Source organism: Zootoca vivipara, chromosome 9 (genome assembly GCF_965207765.1).
Source record: "Zootoca vivipara chromosome 9, rZooViv2.hap1.1, whole genome shotgun sequence".
NCBI lineage: Eukaryota > Metazoa > Chordata > Lepidosauria > Squamata > Lacertidae > Zootoca > Zootoca vivipara.
In genome coordinates, this window is record NC_142592.1 from 808,981 (window position 1) to 826,513 (window position 17,533).

General features: G+C 43.9%; 1 protein-coding gene across 1 annotated transcript; it reads right to left on the bottom strand.

The window, feature by feature from the left end:
- Positions 1-10,251: 10,251 nt before the first annotated feature.
- Positions 10,252-17,520, bottom strand: MEIG1 (meiosis/spermiogenesis associated 1). Its single transcript, XM_035127842.3, has 4 exons — positions 17,282-17,520; positions 15,503-15,638; positions 14,507-14,672; positions 10,252-10,489 (listed from the first exon to the last, which is right to left on the bottom strand). The coding sequence occupies exons 2-4, from the start codon at positions 15,628-15,630 to the stop codon at positions 10,361-10,363; spliced, it is 423 nt and encodes a 140-aa protein (XP_034983733.1). The 5' UTR covers positions 15,631-15,638; positions 17,282-17,520; the 3' UTR covers positions 10,252-10,360.
- Between the last annotated feature and the right edge of the window lie 13 nt (positions 17,521-17,533).

A 17,533-nucleotide genomic window follows, 5' to 3' on the forward strand; every position in this document is an offset into this window, starting at 1 on the left:
ATATCACATATTAAAAACTTCCCTAAACAGGCCTGCCTTCAGGTATTTTCTAAATGTCAGATGGTTGTTTATCTCTCTGACCTCTGATGGGAGGGTGTTCCACAGGGCGGGTGCTGATATGCTGATATGCTCAGCACTGCATTGTTTTTTGAGCACGTCCCCCTTTCAAAATAGCATTACACACAGAGAGATTCAGTGTTGCAAGTTTGCAAAATGAAAATGTTAACTCTCGCATCAAGAGTATAATTTACTCTTTTATAATTTATTTGTTTGTTTTCTACACACAAAGATGTACATTTTTTTTAAAAAAAATGACAAAAATGGGGAGGCGAATATACTGCAGTACTTTTGAAGTGGTATAACCACAACAAAATGGAACTTATGATACAAGCAAAATGCTACATTACTTTCCCTACTCTATTTTAATAAATTGTTAGGGATATATAATTGACCTCAGCTAGCTTGAGCACTTGATATTTTCACTTTCCAGATCATTTCAACAGGAGTAAACTGGACCCCTGTTAGCTTTGTGATTTAACTATAATTTTTTAAAAAGGAAAAGAAGAGGGGAGGGAAGAGATAAACACAACAGGAGACTTGACCACCTATAACTGTTGAGTCATAGAGCATGAAGTGGTTTAGATTTTGCAAGTACGGTAGGTTTAGATTTTGCAAGTGGTTTAGATTTTGCAAGTAACCCTATTGACTTGGAAAGCTGATGCCACTTCTAGTGGGTGCCTTGGTACATCAAAGAGCCCATCTTGAAAAAGTTATTGGAAGTTTAGCAAGCCTGAATGGTACCTGACCTCTGAGTAATTCCAAAGTACAGTTTGTGAGAAATTTCTCGTGTTGGTATCCACTTCCTTAACCTCTCAAGCATCATCACCTTCACATGCTGAGAGCATTGTTCACTTAAGTGATGTTTCTGAAGTCTGACAAACCCCTTAATTTCATATTGACCATCCAGTCATGAAACTGCTGGGCAAAGAACAGTGCACCTTGACTGGAAGTGAAATCACACAGGTGAAAGGTTCCTGGCACACCCAAAGCCAACCAGATGAAACACTGCAGTGTTTTCTGTGTTTAACCAGCACTTGATTCAAATCTCTGTGAGGATCTCTCCAGACTCATCATGCTCCAAGTGCTCTTAATCTGGAGGATTTGGGGAGTAGCCTTGTTGTTTAGCCCACAAGGAATCATTCGTATGTTCTGAAAAGGCAGAAAGTTATCAAGTTATAACTAGATCATGATTTGTGCGTCAGAAGTATTTTATACATGAATTATATATGCAAAATTAAAAGAGTTTAGATTATTATCAACATTCCTGCTATATTTGAGTTTGGGGGGCATTTGCAATATTTTCCGAGGGTGGTCTATCAGCACATGCATACAGTATCTGTATTCACTAAACATTAGACCAGGCTTCCTCAACCTTGGCCCTCCAGATGTTTTGAGACTACAATTCCCATCATCCCTGACCACTGGTCCTGCTAGCTAGGGATCATGGGAGTTGTAGGCCAAAACAATCTGGAGAGCCGAGGTTGAGGAAGCCTGCATTAGACAATTCCTGTTGCACAGATATGAGTAAATAGTCAGAATGGAACCAGAAAATCCAGTGCTCTGATCTTGTGGTGACATCCCTTGAGGCCTGAGGGCAAAATCAAGCAGACCTCTTTGAAGGACCAAATGATCCTCACATTCATCATTGTCATCACCACTGAGTTTGTACCTGCTCCTGCTGTTTCTTGGGGGCTACTAGCACTCAAATCCAGACCTCATGACGGTGCGCATACATGCACAATGCAAAAATGAATCATGATAAAGATGCCTGTGGCACCAATGGAAGCAGCATGCATACCAGAATAACGAAGGTCCCACAACAACTGATGATGTCATGGGACTGGCCCCATGGAGGGCAAGCCCAGAAGTCGGAATGGTCCACACACTAATTTAGTGGGGGAAAGCACTAACTTGAGAGCTAAGCCTAAAAATGTAGTAAAGGTAAAGGGACCCCTGACCATTAGGTCCAGTCATGACCGACTCTGGGGTTGCGGCGCTCATCTCGTGTTATTGGCCAAGGGAGCCGGCGTACAGCTTCCAGGTCATGTGGCCAGCATGACAAAGCCGCTTTTGGCGAACCAGAGCAGCGCACGGAAACGCTGTTTACCTTCCCGCTGTAGCGGTACCTATTTATCTACTTGCACTTGACGTGCTTTCAAACTACTAGGTGGGAAGGAGCAGGGACCAAGCAACAGGAGCTCACCCCGTCACAGGGATTCGAACCGCTGACCTTCTGATCGGCAAGCCCTAGGCTATGTGGTTTAACCCACAGCGCCACCCACTGTGCATCCCTATTTCTCTCTCTCAGCCTTGTTTTTGTTCTTCTGGAACACAGCTCAGTGTTCCCACTTGTCCTCTTATGCCTCTTTGTGGCTCTTTACACTGGCTCCTTGTTCCATTTGGACCTGTATTTTGTTGTTGTTGTACAGTGGCCTAATGCAAAAAGAATATTGCTCAGAGGTAAACATTAGGTAGTCCTTATGTTTCCTAATGAATCACTGGTCAGTTGACCAACAGCTTCTGATTCCTGGGATTCTTGCAAATAATGGTGGATTCGGATAGCAACGTATCTCATATATCAGTCCCAGTCAGGGTGATGAGCACTGTAGTCCTACAATATCTGGAGGGTCACAGATTCCCCATCCCTGCTTAAGAGATCTTGATCCTTTGAAAATATATTGCACATGCCATGGTCCCTGGCTTTCCAGCACAGGAATAGGTAGATCACATGAGACCAAAGTCTCCTTTCTGTCCATGCTGTCTCCTTCCTTTCTTTCTTTCTTTCTTTCTTTCTTTCTTTCTTTCTTTCTTTCTTTCTTTCTTTCTTTCTTTCTTTCTTTCTTTAAAATGTCCTGATGCTTTTTGACTGCTAGTGCTTTTTGAGGCTTTGCTCTTCATTTCTCTTTGTGGTTGTTGTTGTTGGTTTTTTTTCATTTACTACCTACCAACACAGAGCAACAATAGGATGGCTATGATAACGGTGATGATGAGGATTGATAGCCAAAAATGTGCTTTTATTGCTGGCACTGAAAGCCAGGAAAATTAGTATGTCATGACCTTTTCAAGGCAGACACTGTGAGGATCTCAAAGTGCTCTGTCAATTATGAATTAACATGATTCAGAGCATTCGGCTCCTGAAATAACTCGCAGTGCAGTGCAGTGCAGTGCAGTGCAGTGCAGTGATGGAATTTCCTAGGAGTTTGGCATGCCAGTGCATTAATAAGTCACTTCAGTAAACTTTTTATCATCTCATGTGATAATTCTGAATCGGAAGTGGGCCAGTTCTTTGTGGTATCTGCTGAGCCCCAAGCACGTAAATTGAGCAAGCATTCCTAATGAATGAATGAATGAATGAATGTGTTTGTTTACATATTGGGAATATGCTGTCACATGATAAGCAATATTCATAGGCAAAAAATATAAGCCCCAAATATTAATAATTGGAAACTATAATTCACAAAATAAATGCTCTCTGTTGGCTCTGCTCAAAGGTTATTGGGAGCAGTCTTATGATGCATAAAATCAGTATGAATAGGATATAATACTCTGGGAGAGGAAATCTTCCTACCTGTCCACCACAATGTATTTATTTTCTTGCTTGCCCTGTGGTCTGATGGGCCCATCCTCAACTCCATTACATTGGCAAACCCACACAACTACTATGTTACCTAAACTTTACTAATGAGCAACTGAGGCAGGGATTACCTCACTAGCAGTGTATCAGACCTGTTTGAAAGCCCACACGTCTGGGGGTGATCTGCAGATCTCATTCTTTTGTGAAGGCTCTGAAGGGGTTGTTGCTTTCTGTTAGATAAGCCTGAAGCCTGACACAGAACTACAGTTCCCAGGCTTCCATAGGGAGAAACCATGACAGTAAAACCAGTTTGGATATCTAAACACGCCTTCTTCTCAAACCCTTCCAAACTTCACTGATTGTAATTGTAGCTGATTGTCATAAAATCCCACCATGTCTCTCTCTTTTTTTTATCTGCTTCTTGAGTGGGCTGAACTATTCGTTCAGGTCAGCAAAGCCCCTTCGGCGGCAGCAGTAAGCCATGTAGTTCAAACTGAGGCAAAGTACTAGACTCTCCAGTTACTGACACCTTTGCATCTAACCTTCAATGCAAAGAATTCAGAATAACATTATAGTCTCTCTCTTTTTTAAAGAAAACACTATGAGATACAGTAGCTTGGAGTAAAAGATTGTGATTTGATTACAATCCTGAAGGGAGCTTCATATACCTGGATGCTTCCAACCTGTTTATTGAGCATTCATCCTGATTTTTTTTTGCAGAAAGATTTAACAACTTTAATGAACATTCAACCTGGTTTGTTTGTGCAGAAGTTAGATGGTGTTGAGTCAAACAAGTCTCAGCTCCCAGTTTTCAGTGCATTTTCTCATCCCTTTTTTAACCACAAAAAGTCTGATCCTTTGGAAAAATGGGTTCATTGCACAAGAGCTCTCAATTAACCTAAATTTGCCAAAACCTGATTGAATCCCAGGTGGAAATAATGGCAGTCTGGAAGCACCCTATGTGAACCTGAGATTTCCATGCCCAAATTTCCATCCCTGTAGCCACCATATGGAGAGAACGAGGCTAGGCTGGGGGCTGGAGCCCCGTACCACCTTTGATTGGGTTCCATAAAAGGCGTCTTTTCTATTGCAAGTTGTTGGTTTCTATCTTCAGAGCGATGGTTCACATCAGTTTGTCTGCTGAGGAACACAGGGACATCTGCCACAGAAACCCTGCGCATTGTAGACAACATTCAAGGGCAGCCCTTTTCAAGCTGTGTTTCAGGGAAGCCCAGGGTCTGTAGGAAGATGTAATGGGTTCCTCAGTAAGACAGACCACAATGGCAGGCCAGCTTACATGAAAGACAGACATCCTTTGTTGCAATCTAGAGTTCTAGTGAGTTGTGGGTATATTTCTGAGGTATGCTCTCAGTTGCTGCAGGGTAACATGAATTGAGGGTTCACCTCACATTGTGCCTCAAAATCATCTGCAACTCACAAGGGTTTCATAGCAAATGCTTGCGAGTTCCTCAGAAGAGAAATCAATGTGCAATGCATGACCATGTCTAGAGTGCATATACAGTGGTACCTCGGTTTATGAACACAATTGGTTCCGGAAGTCTGTTCATAAACTGAAACGTTCATAAACTGAAGCAAACTTTCCCATTGAAAGTAATGGAAAGTGGATTAATCTGTTCCAGACGGTCTGCGGAGTACTCAACCTGAAGCGTTCATAAACTGAAGTGAACTTTCCAATTGAAAGTAATGGAAAGTGAATTAATCCGTTCCAGTTGGGTCCGCACGCTGGCAACTTTAGTTAGTTTAGAGTTGGCCAGAATGCAAGACCCTGAGCAGATTCTGATTGGGGACAAAACAAGGAACAAACACATTTCCTCATCTCCATGTGAAATACGCCAGGGGATTTAGCACTGCTTGATCCAGTGCTGATCCCAAAAGGATCCCAGGGTAATTCTAATTTTATTATTACAAAACATTTCCTTTCCAGAGGATTGTTTTTAGTCACAATTATTTTTCCTATTCCATCAATATTTACCTAACAATGTGGTCTGAATACCACCAAAAAAGTTTCCTCATTTATCTGATTGTTTTGTGCAGTAAATTCTATAGATGAGCAAGCAATACTTTTAGCACACATGGAACAATTGCCATGATTGAGCCTTATTTTTTTTTATGGCATTTGATTTTAGGCTTGTTTGGCTCTGAATTAAGGAAACAGGAAGCCTCTGAGAAATAGGGTTGCCAGACTCAATAGAGGACAGGACTTCTGTGCCTTTAATTGCCCTGCTCTCTTTTGAGTCTGGAAACCTTAAAGAGAAACCAGCAGACCCTTTGCTTGAAAATTAAACAATTTCTCTTTAAGGTTTCCAGACTCAAAAGAGAGCAGGGCAATTAAAGGCACAGAAGTCCTGTCCTCTATTGAGTCTGACAACCCTACTGAGAAAATGTTCAGCCCATAATTTTTCTCAAGTCCTTTCAAGCAGATCCACTTCAGTTTCCCTTGCCCAACAACGCACTTTCATTTTAGTTAACAGGGTGAGGAGATATTTTGTTGCTGCTCATTAATTTTTGAAAATCTCCCACTCTTTTTCATCTGCCCAGCTCTGCTTTAAACTAAACTCAGATTATTTTCATATTACACATTAGCAACCATGGCTGAAATGAAAATCCAATTTTCAGGCCCTGAGCCACCTTTCACACAAACATGCATTTGAAGACACATTTCTTTTTATTTTCACCATATAACTGATTGCTGCTCTTGCAGCCCACTTGAGATCAGGCCATGACTTAGTCGTGGCTACCCAGCCACCAGCCGAAGGCCGGGGCTCCCACCAGATGGGGTACAATCAGGTTTGGGGTCAGGCTCTCAGACGGAGACCTTGGGTTCTACAGAGGCTCAAGCCATCCTTGCATGAACAGTCTAAACATGTATCAATTATGACCAATCGAATCAACATCCTGCCAACCTGATGCCTCCCCAGGTGATTTGCATTCAGCAAAAGTTTAGAATCCTAGAATCATAGAGTTGGAAGAGACCACAAGGGCCATCCAGTCCAACCCCCTGCCGAGCAGGAAACACCATCAAAGCATTCCTGACAGATGGCTGTCAAGCCTCTGCTTAAAGACCTCCAAAGAAGGAGACTCCACCACACTCCTTGGCAGCAAATTCCACTGCCGAACAGCTCCCACCGTGAGGAAGTTCTTCCACATATTTAGATGGAATCTTCTTGCTTGTAGTTTGAATCCATTGCTCCGTGTCCGCTTCTCTGGAGCAGCAGAAAACAACCTTTCTCCCTCCTCTATATGACATCCTTTTATATATTTGAACATTTTTAGCTGCTCTATCACACTGTTGACTCATGTCAAGTTTGTGTTTACCAAGACTCCTAGATCATTTCACATGTACTGCTCTAAAGCCAGGTGTCACCCATCCTGTATTTGTGCCTTTCATCCCCCACTCCAAGTGTAGTACAGTACTTTACATTTCTTCTTGTTAAAATTCATCTTGTTTGCTTTGGCCCAGTTGTCTAATCTGTTAAGGTCATTTTGAAGTGTGATCCACTAGTCACTACTCTCCAGGATGAGGAGGAGCCATTGATGAGAACCCTTTGGGTTCGGTCAGTCAGCCAGTTACAAATCCACTGAATGGTAGCATTGTCTAGCCCGCATTTTACCAGCTTCTTTACAATAATATTATGGGGCAGCTTGTCAAAGGCCTTGCTGAAATCAAGATAGGCTACATCTACAGCATTCCCTTCATCTACCAGGCTTGTGACTCTGTCAAAAAATGAGATCAGATTACGTCTGGCATGTCTTATTTTTTAGAAACCCATGCTGACTTTTAGTGATCACAGCGTTCCTTTCTAGGTGCTCACAGACCATTTGCTTAATGATCTGCTCTAGAATTTTCCTGGTATTGATGTCAGGCTGACTGGGTGGTAATTGTTTGGGTCCTCCCTTTCCCCCTTTTTGAGTATAGGGACAACATTTGCCCTCCTCCAGTCTGCTGGGACTTTGCCTGTTCTCCAGGAATTTTCAAACATTACATTGCCAGTGGTTCTGAAATCACCTCTGCCAGTTCTTTTCATACTCTTGGATGTAGTTTATCTGGCCCTGGAGACTTGAATACATCTAAACTAGCCAAGTATTCTTGTACTACCTCCTTACTTGTTCGGGGCTGTGTTTCCGCTGCTGAATAATCTGCTCCATGTTCTTCAGGTCGGGCATTGCTTTCTTTTTTGGAGAAGACTGAGGCAAAGAAGGCATTGAGGAGTTCTGCCCTTTCTCTGTCCCCTGTTCGCATTTCACCATCTTCTCCTCTAAGTGACCCCACTGTTTCCTTGTTCTTCCTTTTGCTACGGACATACCCATAAAAGCCCTTTTTGTTGCTTTTAACCTCTCTAGCAAGCCTGAGTTCATTCTGTGCTTTAGCTTTTCTGACTTTGTCTGTACACGTGCTGGCTATTTGTTTGAATTCCTCTCTGGTGGTTTCCCCCTTTTTTGTACATATCCCTTTTAAATCTTAACTCAGTTAAAAGTTCTTTACAGCCACCCCGGCTTCTTTAGGCACCTTCCATGTTTCCGTCTCATTGGTATTGCCTGAAGCTGTGCTTTTAATATCTCCCTTTTAACAGACTCCCAACCATCATGAACTCCCTTCCCTTTTAGTATTTCTATCCATGGGATTTCACCCAGCGTTTCCCTAAGTGTTCTGAAGTCGGCTTTCTTAAAGTCTAGAATTTGAGTCTTAGTATGTGTGGTTGCTCCTTTCCGCTGTATAATAAACTCCAGAAGAGCATGGTCACTCCCACCTAATGATCCTGTTTTATTGTGGCTAGGATCAAAAAAGAGAGAAGTCATGGTACAGACTGGATGTTCTGTTAATGTCTCATTGATGTTTTCACTGTGGTGTCCAGGACTGACCAGTCTCACATTCCAGATTCAACAGCACATAACGCTATTAGGTTGCATATGCAGAACTTATGGCTCTGCCACGGCTGTGTCTAGCTTAGTCCTGACCATTCTGACTCACAGTGGCTGTCTAGATCCTGGGCAGGTGTCACTCTGAGCACACCTGCCTGAGTTTCATTTAGCTGGAGATATCTAAACCTGGCACCTTCTTTGCCCATGGAACTTCCCTGAGAAACTCTCCATCTCTTCCCCGTCCTTGTTCCATGCCATCCTTGAAGTGCCAATATCCAAATGGTAGAGAGATTCCACAGAGACAGAGTGTGCCTTCCAACTCTGCCGGAACACTGAGGTCATGATCCATAAAGCTACATTATATATCCATGTAACCAAGTTTTATATTTTATTTATTCCAAGACTCATCACCATCAGGATACTTTTGTATTCAGCAGGCATCATTTGATAGGCCAAACAATTCAGTAGAAGTAGAAACCCAGAATTCATTTATAGAAGGCAGCCAACAATGCAGCTGCAAACTTACTTTCTGCTACCATAAAAATGGAGGACAGTCCTTTCAAGTAACTTGTTAACCAATTAGGTTAGCTGAACTTCTTCTTTTGTTTCTTGTGTTGCCCCCGAGACCCATGCAAGTGCTGACCCAGGCAAGCATTCCTCAGTAACATTTTATCTTGCAGCCTGACATTAAAGCTGTTTTGCTGTGACAGTTTCCATGTTGACAACACTGATGGCCCTGTTCCATTCTCTCTGAAAAATAGGTCACCCCTTTCTTTACTGCAGTGAGTGGAGTGAGGAGAACAAAGCAAAGTTTCATATATTAGGGAAACTCAGCTCAGAAGGTGCCCATCTCAGACCCTGATGTAAAGGACCCCTATCCACACTCTCACACTATTTTGTACTTTGCTCTCCGACCCTCTCTGCTACAATGGAAAAATAGCAAGAGTGGACTTGGCAGAGCCCTCCCTGTCAGCTGCTTAGACCACGCAGCAAAGCAGCCCAAGGCAGAGAGAAAGGGCAACTGAGGTCCCCAAAGGAATGGCTCAGCCAAAACTAAAAAAATTCCTTCAGTAGCACCTTAAAGACCAACTAAGTTTATATTTTGGTATGAGCTTTCGTGTGCATGCACACTTCTTCAGATACTGAAGGAATTTTTTTATTTTGCTTCGACTCAGACCAACACGGCTACCTACCTGTAACTAGAACCTCAGCCAAAACTGTTACGGTTTGCATAGAAATTGGGGGTAAGGGGAAGAGCCCCTTGCCTGTGGTACTGGCATGTGTGGGACTAAGTCCACAGTGCTGGACCTCCAGTCCTTGCTCAGTTGGAAAGGGCAGCCCCTGTGAAAATTTAGTTAGCAACCAGGGTATTGCACTGGTTGCAGAGCTGCAGGCAAATTTCCTCCTGCCATACCAGTGTCTGCAGCCTAGTCTTGAGGGGTGTGTGTGTGTGTGTGTGTGTGTGTTGATGTGGTCCAGCTTTCAGAGTTTAACTAAATAAAGTCAGGGAGCAAAGCCCCAACCAGACACATCTGCGAGGCCTAAGTGTGAACCCTGAACAAGTCAACACTCCATCAATGAGGCTCAGAGGATTGCAAAGTCCCAAAAGCCAACTGGAACCTCACCCCACTTTTACAATTTCTCACCTGTCTTTTTATATTGTTTCAATAAAATAATGATGGTCTTTTTCTTTTTTTTGCAGAAAGACTGGAGAGATAATTAAAAAGTGATAAAGCTACTTTCAAAACAACTTGTTTAATGCTTTCCAGATTATCACAACAACAAAATTATGATTTCAAGGCACTTTACTTTTAGAAAAACAACAACACTGGGGCGTAACAAAAATCAGTAAGCATAAACTTTAACTTTATGAACTTCTTTGTCTTCACATTCTCTTTCTTTGTTGTAATAGTAGAAAGTATTGTCCCTTCTCTGAAGCTTCTTCACAAATCCAGTTTCAGGCCACCTTTCCACCTGTGTGCAGAAGGACAAGGGGATGGGAGGCACATGTCTTTCAATCAGCCGGCACAATGCAAAAAGGTATCCATCAGCAACGACATATAAGTGCAGTGGATGCGATGTTAGGAGAGGGGCAGTTCCTCAGGTGGGGGACACATCATGCTCCATCTGGGGCCACTCAAAGCCGTTTCCTGGGGTGTGGCCAATGTCGCAGGTTGGCAGCTTCTAGGAGCCCCTGGTGAAAGCTGAGTGCAGGGTGGGGACCAAAGGGGGACAAATGGCCCCAGAAGGAGCACAACCCCTCCCCTAACACCCTATACCAGGGGTCAGCAAACTTTTTCAGCAGGGGGCCGGTCCACTGTCCCTCAGACCTTGTGGGGGGGCGGACTATATTTTGAATAAAAATATGAACGAATTCCTATACCCCACAAATAACCCAGAGATGCATTTTAAATAAAAGCACACATTCTACTCATGTAAAAACACCAGGCAGGCCTCACAAATAACCCGGAGATGCATTTTAAATAAAAGGACACATTCTACTCATGTAAAAACATGCTGATTCCCGGACCGTCCGCGGGCTGGATTCAGAAGGCGATTGGGCTGGATCCGGCCCCCGGGCCTTGGTTTGGGGACCCCTGCCCTATACATCCATGTAAATGGTGGCCTGCGAGCGCTCCAGTTGGAGAACAGCCTTTACCAAAGGTGTCATGGGCTTTGAAGAAACTCGATCTCATAAGTTGCATTACCGTACTGAAATAAATGCACATTTCGGCGATATTCTAATTTTCCAAGTTTCACCTGTACATTTTGTATATTTGATAAGATATCTAGATTGTAATCTGTGATGAATAGTTTAAGCTGATGCTCCCCAATCCTGTACCTCTATAACCATCTCCGTACTTGTGACTCCTCCACAAAATAAAGCTGCCAGACCTGTTTCCCTCCCTCTGTGAGACCTTAAATATGTCATGGATTCTCATAAAGAAGAAAGTGATACAGAGAACCAAAGTGAACAGAAACAAATCTTCAATTCCACAATATTTTACTGTTTTATCCAGTCTTGTGACCATCATCCACTTGCAGGCCATTCATCTCAATTAGTAAAGGATACTTTCAAATGTTTTCAATGGTAAATTTAGGGTGCTCAGTTGCTCTATGAATAAATGAGCTAAAATCTGCTCTAACAAAATCTGCTCTGAACAAAATGGGAGAAACTCTGTGTTCTCTGGCACATAGGAGTCTCCCAGGGTGACAGCTTTTATGGAATCCAAAACACAGAAAGCCATACATTCCATGATGGTTCTCAAAAAAACCTAGGGGTTTTGAAGGGTCAGAAGCTGGAAGGCCAAAAAAGGTCCAGCTCCATTCAATCTCATTATTGTCAGCATTGAGTGACTACAAAGGACTCTGGAATGCTCACCTGGAAAAACAATCTTAACAGGGATTAATTCTTCAAAATGAAATGCTAGAGGGTGCGAGCGCAGCCTGTTTGGGGCATCATGTCCCCCTGGGGAGGAAACATTTACACTGCTCAACCTTACTGAGTAGGGTGAACAGCACCAGAGCACCTTAATAACTGCCTCTTTACAGTCCAAGCTGGTTGCATTGTTGCTGGAGGGGCCATGATCACAACAGCTCCTCAGGCAGGAAGCTGTGCAGGCAAATGCCAGGCGTATGGTATGTAGCTGGAGCGTACATGAAATGCAGCTGTAATACCAGAATTCTCCTCCTCCCCGTTAAGTGTGTGATTCCTGTTGATTAGTCAAGGATACCAGAACCTACAAACACTGTGAAACTAAGTATCAGCCATTCAGTTGTTTAAAAGGCAGAGACAATCCATTTCTCTTGGCTGAATGACTTGAAGAGCCACTTCTGAGCTGTACTCATGGCCAGGATCCAAAGCGATACTTTAAGCACTCCCAAGGAGCTGGGCATGCTTGGGGGGGGGCGGGTATTTGGCTTCCCCCTTTATATCAAACCCTCCAAATGCTTCAGAATGTCCCTTCAGATTCAATAATGGCATGCTATGTGTAAGGAGAGGAGCTGATGTTCAGAAAATGCTGTTACAAAGTGTTCTTGAGCATGTGAAATTATTTATGCAGTTCTTTGAATCCCAGCCAACGATTTTGTGTATCATACATTTCTTCTGCACCCTGAGAGACTCAAAAAGCAATCTGGGTGGCAAAGTGGAGACCTGTATATGATACCCAGTGGCCCTATCAAATAGTAATCAAAAGTCAGGGACACAGGTTCGTGTGTTCCACCACCACACGCACACAAAATCATGACAGTCAGAATTTCCGCACCTGGGGTAGGATCCAACGGAGTCCTACTCAGAGTTACTGGTATCCATCTGTCTCAAGAGACAACAGAGTGCATGTCTGGGGGTGAAGCGAAACTGCTACGCCAGCAGCACTGAAATTTCTTCCCTGGAGCACAAGCCTGGCCAGTGTGACTGGAGGTCCTGGGCTGCCCAGACAACAAGACCCTCCTCTCAGCCTCTCTGATGGGGTACAGAGGAAATCAAAGCAAGGCGTTTGGCACCAGTTTGGCTGCAGGAGTGGATGGAAGGAAGCATACAAGGCACCATCCAACCGTCTTATGGACTCCAGAATTCTGCAGGGTGTACTTCTTATCCCACAAGGGAGCAGAGGTTTAGGATCAGAGTTTTCCTTCTTCTAGATGAGCTCCCTTCCCAGATTCATGAGCCCCATCTGCTCCTCACTTCCATCCATAGCACATGCAGAAACCACCTTCTTGACCGTTGAACCCACCATTGGTCGATGATCCACCAGAGCCTGTCTTGGCCCACAGGGGAAGCCCCTAACTTACCAGGGTGGGGTGGGGGTGGAGACCCACCAGCTTCCTCCTGGTTTAGCCAGCCAGTCGAACCATTTCCTAGGATGTGTCCACTGTCACATCCTGACAGTTTCTAGGAGCCACAGTTAAGAGTTGAGTGCAGAGTAGGGAACAAAGGTGGACAAACTACCCCAGAAGGAGCATGACATGTCCCCCATCAGAGGTACTACCCCTCCCCAACACCCCATACACCATACTTAGAGCACACCCACTGAAATCAGTGGACAAGTCATGCCCACTGATGACAGTGGGTCTGCTCTGAACAGGAGCATTGAATATTGAATTGAGTATTGAGAACTGAGTATTGAATATTGAACTCAGTCACACTTATTTATGAGTAAGCATAGGCTTGCTGTTACTCCACCTCATTTCTGATGTGAATTTTGTGAATGGGAAGAAATCATGGTTAGTATACATGTGAAACTTGGAAAATTAGAATATCGTTGAAAAGTGCATTTATTTCAGTAATGCAACATAATAGGTGAAACCAATATATGATATAGATGCATGACATGCAAAGCAAGATATATCAAGCCTTTATTTGTTGTAATCGTAATTGTTTGTCGTTAGGCGGGTCAATTATTAATGGAATGTAATTAATGAAATGCAATAGCGATATTTATTTTTGTATTATAGTAACTATTTGTTTTATTACTGTGGAATTTCCAAAAGAAAGAATTTGTAAAAATTAAAAGAAAAAGAAAACATAATAAGTTGCATTACTGAAATAAATGCACTTTTTGACAATATTCTAATTTTCCGAGTTTCACCTGTACATGGGCAATGAACTCTTGATCCCTTTGGATTAGGGGAATGTACACTGATTGCTAGACCTGCAAATATGTCTTGAGATGGAGTAACTGCTACTGATCCACAAAGACACCAATAGTTTTATAAGCCAGTGAAGCTTCCCAAGTTGGTTCTTATGGGACGAGGCATTTGAGGCAGTCTCCAAGTGAAAGGTTACTGGTCCCCCTAACACAGCCTAAACGCTTTCTTGTTCTTCTTTTTCACTTTCTGAGGGTGTACACAGGGGCAAGTTCAGGCAGAGAACACAAAGATTAAAAAAAAATGAATTATGGTCGTAGAAAACATTTTTATGCAATATTTTTAAAGGACAGAATGTTTGCCACTAAACTACAAAATGCTTGCATAATTATGAAGTCTTACCATGTCTACATGCTTCACTTGCTTATATTCAATTTCATCCCTATATCCAGCTTGCTGAAATCTGTAGAGATTCTCAACTTCACCTGACCATATCTTGGCACGATGTATGGATTTAGGTTTGGTGTCAATACCAGCTGTGGCTCCAGAGACATCACCAGTTAATTTGCTGAAAGTAATTTTTAAAGAGTTTCAATTGTATGGAGAATGCTTGAGAGTTAGAAGTTAATCACGTCTTTTTACATCCACATTCATGGATTCATTTGACAGAGCCCTGTCAAATGCCGGCTCTGTTGGGCGAGGCGGTGGCACACACCTCTCTTGGCTTGGGGAAGGAAGGCAGGCAAGAGAACAAGCGCCTGCCTGCCTTCGCCAAGCCAAGAGAGCAAGTACCGCTGCCGCCGCCAGGCCCCCGGAGCCCATAGGAACGCATTAATTGACTTTGAATGCGTTCCTATGGGAAACGGTGCCTCGCTACACGAACTTTTCGTAGGACGAATTGAATTCTGGAACGAATTAAGAAGCTCCGTTCCAGCTACATGAATGCACTCCGATTTTAAATATAACGTTGTACATTTCCTTTATGTTGTAGTTACAGGTAGGTAGCCGTGTTGGTCTGACGTAGTCGAAACAAAATAAAAAAATTCCTTCCAGCAGCACCTTAAAGACCAACTAAGTATTTATTTTGGTATGAGCTTTCGTGTGCATGCACACTTCCTGCTACAGGTTATGTTGTATGATTTTAGATGAAAGTTTTTCTTTTATTCTCTGTTGTCCATTGTAAAGGCATTGGTTATATACAATGAAATTGACTGAAAGGACTTTGGCAACAGAAATACTACATTCCGAACAACACAAAGTTTTAGTGCCACTACTTGTCCCAACTCTACAAGTTGTGATGGATTAGCCCTCTCTTAGATAATATAGGCCCACATATGAACAGAACTGTCAGTGAAGAATGAAACCAAACTTCACTAGCATGTTAAGGTGACCACTTACGAGTCTTCAAGGCTATCTGGTTCTCTCCTGAACGATGTCCCAGGCACATCTGACACAGGTGCTTCTTCAGTGGAGAAAGCTGAACATGGTACATCCTTACCATCCATGAACGCTACTGGGTTTTCCATAATAGCTCCTGCAAAAACAAAACAAAAAACGTAGCCAAAAGTGTCTAGAGCACTTTCACCTACTGCTGCCTGCAAGTACCTGTGAGTGACTTATTGAAACTTTGAATACAAAGACATCCAATTTTTAACTGAATTAAAAACCAGGGTCTAATATGTGCTTTTGGAATCACTTAGGAATAGACATCATTTATTTACTTGTGAATTGCGCTCTCTCTCTCTCGAAACCTTGGTTTGCAAACGTTTTGGATTACAACCACATCAAACCCAGAAATGTGTGTCCCTTTTTTTGGATTACAACCCATTTTTTTTGGAGGCCCCATTGGTGAAAGTGCGCCTTCAGTTACAACCTGTTTTGGTTTACAACTGGACCTCCGGAACGGATTATGGTTGTAAACCAAGGTACCACTGTATTGAAATGCCTCAAGTACCATAACTTTAGGGAGGGGGGAGTGAGTTTTGTTTATTTTGCTCATTGTCTCTTTTCCTCTCTAGTTACCTGCAGGCACCTGTAGAGATGGAAAGGCGCCCTTTAAGTGGCAGCATCTGTTGCCTGGGCCTTCCTAGGGATAACTGTTTGCTGGTGCAGCATTGGAGGAGGCAGCATAATAGGGAAAGGACTGTGATGCAAAACTCCTTTGGGCTCTGGGAAACATTCTGGCCTGAGATAGATTGGCCCCCGAGGCGCCCCCTCCTGGCCAGGGAAGAAGAAGCGCTGCGCCAGGAGAGACCTTGGGCTCCGCCACCCACTGGATCCTACCGCCTAAGGCAGCCCGCCCCCTCCCCAGCAAAGCCTGGGTGGGCAGGCCACGATCCTGCGCGGAAGAGGCAGGATCCCGCTTCTCCCCATTTAGGGCTGGGGTTCCTTAAAGCAGGTGTGTCCAAAGTCTGTTTTGTGGCCCTCCGCCCAATAAAATTGTATAAAAAGTTCAACAACTTGAAATCTGGCCCTCTTTGATAAAAGTTTGGGCACCCCTGCCTTAAAGGCTCACCGCCGCCCTTCCTTCTCCCAGGGGACACAGGGGCCATTTAAAGCTTAAAAGCGTAAACAAATCCCCAACAGCAGTATATGAAACATTTTTTGCTTCTCCTTTTTTTAAAAAATAAAGTTAACCCCGCTAAGGGAATCGGAAGATGGGGGTGTCCCTGGAGATATCGCGATGTTTGCATAGCTGTCAACCCTGCCTCTTTTTTTTTTTGCGGGAAACTCCCTTATTCCAGCGCCGTTTCCCACTGCTATCCTGGATTGCTAGATATACCGTAGACCAGGCATGTCCAACAGGTAGATCGTGATCTACTGGTAGATCACTGGACGTCTGTGGTAGATTACTATCACGGGCTCGCCCCAAAGAAGCTCAACAACTTTGGCTCCTCAAAAAAAAAGCTCAACAAATCTGCCCTGCCCTCCTAAAAAAACGGGGCTTTTCCTGCGCCCTAAAAAAGCTTAACAACATTGCCCTGCTGAACCCCTAAAAACGGGGCTTTCCTCCTCCCCAAAAAAAGCTCAGCAACTTTGTCCTGAACCAGTTTTAAACTCTGTGAGTAAATCACAGTGTATTGGGAGTTGGCCGCCCCTGCCCTAGACTGTCCCCAGGACAGGTGAGACTGCTGATCCCTCGTTCCTCCCGCCCCGCGTAGCGGAGCCTCGACTCACCCCTGACGGGAGCGTCTCCGCGCTCGCCGCTTTCCCCTCCCCCACTCAGCGGTTGGGCGGTTGCTTAGCAACCTTCGGCGGGAGTTCGGCCAATGGGGCTGCGTCTCGAGCCACTGGACGAAGGCGGCCAATCAGCAGGCGCACTTGGGAGGGCGGTGTCCGTAAGTGGCCAATCAGTGCAAAGTTTACGCTTCACACGCTTTGGGCGTTTACATCAGCTCCGGCGTCTGCCGAGACGTGGGAGGGGCTTCG